At 67.9% G+C, this 1,032-nt stretch overlaps 1 protein-coding gene across 1 annotated transcript in view; it reads right to left on the bottom strand.

Annotated features, from left to right (window-relative positions):
* Nucleotides 1–1,032, bottom strand: part of MTA1 (metastasis associated 1) — a 16,497-nt gene that overhangs the window by 7,978 nt on the left and 7,487 nt on the right. The window contains exon 8 of the mRNA XM_010844728.1: nucleotides 824–887. Within this exon, the coding sequence (XP_010843030.1) occupies nucleotides 824–887 (64 nt within the window). The remainder of the gene's footprint in view (nucleotides 1–823; nucleotides 888–1,032) is intronic.

The following is a 1,032-nucleotide window of genomic DNA, read 5'->3' as shown; positions in this document are numbered from 1 at the left end:
CGGCTCATCTGCGCCAACTCCAGGCCGTCGCCTGGCGGTTCTCCAATTCCTGAGTCAGGCGTCAGGGAGGCCACGCACCAGGCTGTCCTCGCTGGATCGCTGGACCGCTGGCACCGGCGGCCGCCTGTGCTCCCAGTCCACGCCGCCCCCTCCGCTCACTCCTCTGGGCCCCTGGAGAGCCTGGCCTTGCCTAGGGAGGGTGCCGCCCGCAGGCGATGACACTCCTGCAGGAGCCGCAAGGGTCCGTGGGCAGGTCCCTGGGAGCCAGAGGCGCGTGTCCGCTAGGACATGCGTGGAGGAGACCCTGACCCTTGGCCACACCCTGACCTGCCCTCGCAGGATGACGCCAGAGCCCTGCTGCAGTGACCCCTGCTGGCCCACTGGCTTCCCTGAAGATGCATCTTGCTGCTCCGGGGACACGCACGTGTCCTCTGGAGACGGCTCTGATAGTCATGCTTCTCAGGAGAGGGGGCAATGGAAAGGCAAGCCCATCAGAACCACCCGCCCTGAAGGTCACGGTGGGAAGGACAGCGGCCGCAGGGTGAGGAGCTCGGGCGTCACCGTGAGGCCCGTCTACCCGTGGGATGAGGTTGGTCCCCTGGCCCCGGCAGCACTGATGATTCCTGTTTCACAAACTCAGACACTTCCGGTTGCCCTGCTGGCAATGCTGGGTCGGCACAGTGTGGCCGGGACACAGCGGCCAGGATGGCTGGGTGGGCACCCGCCTGCTGGGGAAGCCCAGACAGCAACCAGGGCAGCTGCCATGGGCCTCCCCACCCCCGGCAGGACAAGTCGTGCCCCTCGGGGGGCAGGGGAGCCTCACCTCCCGTTCCAGGTAGGACTTGAGGGACTCGGTCTCATTCAGCAAAGTGACGCTGCACTTCCCCCTGCAAGGCAGGACACAGGAGGGCTTCCATCAGGGGAGGCGGGTGCCCCCCGTGCCCATCCAGGCCTGCGGTACCTGACCTGTGGTCCCCGCCCCGTGTGGTCCCCGCCCAGGCCTGCGGTACCTGACCTGTGGTCCCCGCCCCG

The sequence above is a fragment of the Bison bison genome, unplaced genomic scaffold, assembly GCF_000754665.1.
Source record: "Bison bison bison isolate TAMUID 2011002044 unplaced genomic scaffold, Bison_UMD1.0 scf7180017848233, whole genome shotgun sequence".
NCBI classification, from domain to species: Eukaryota; Metazoa; Chordata; class Mammalia; order Artiodactyla; family Bovidae; genus Bison; species Bison bison.
This window is presented reverse-complemented; position numbering and strand designations above follow the sequence as displayed.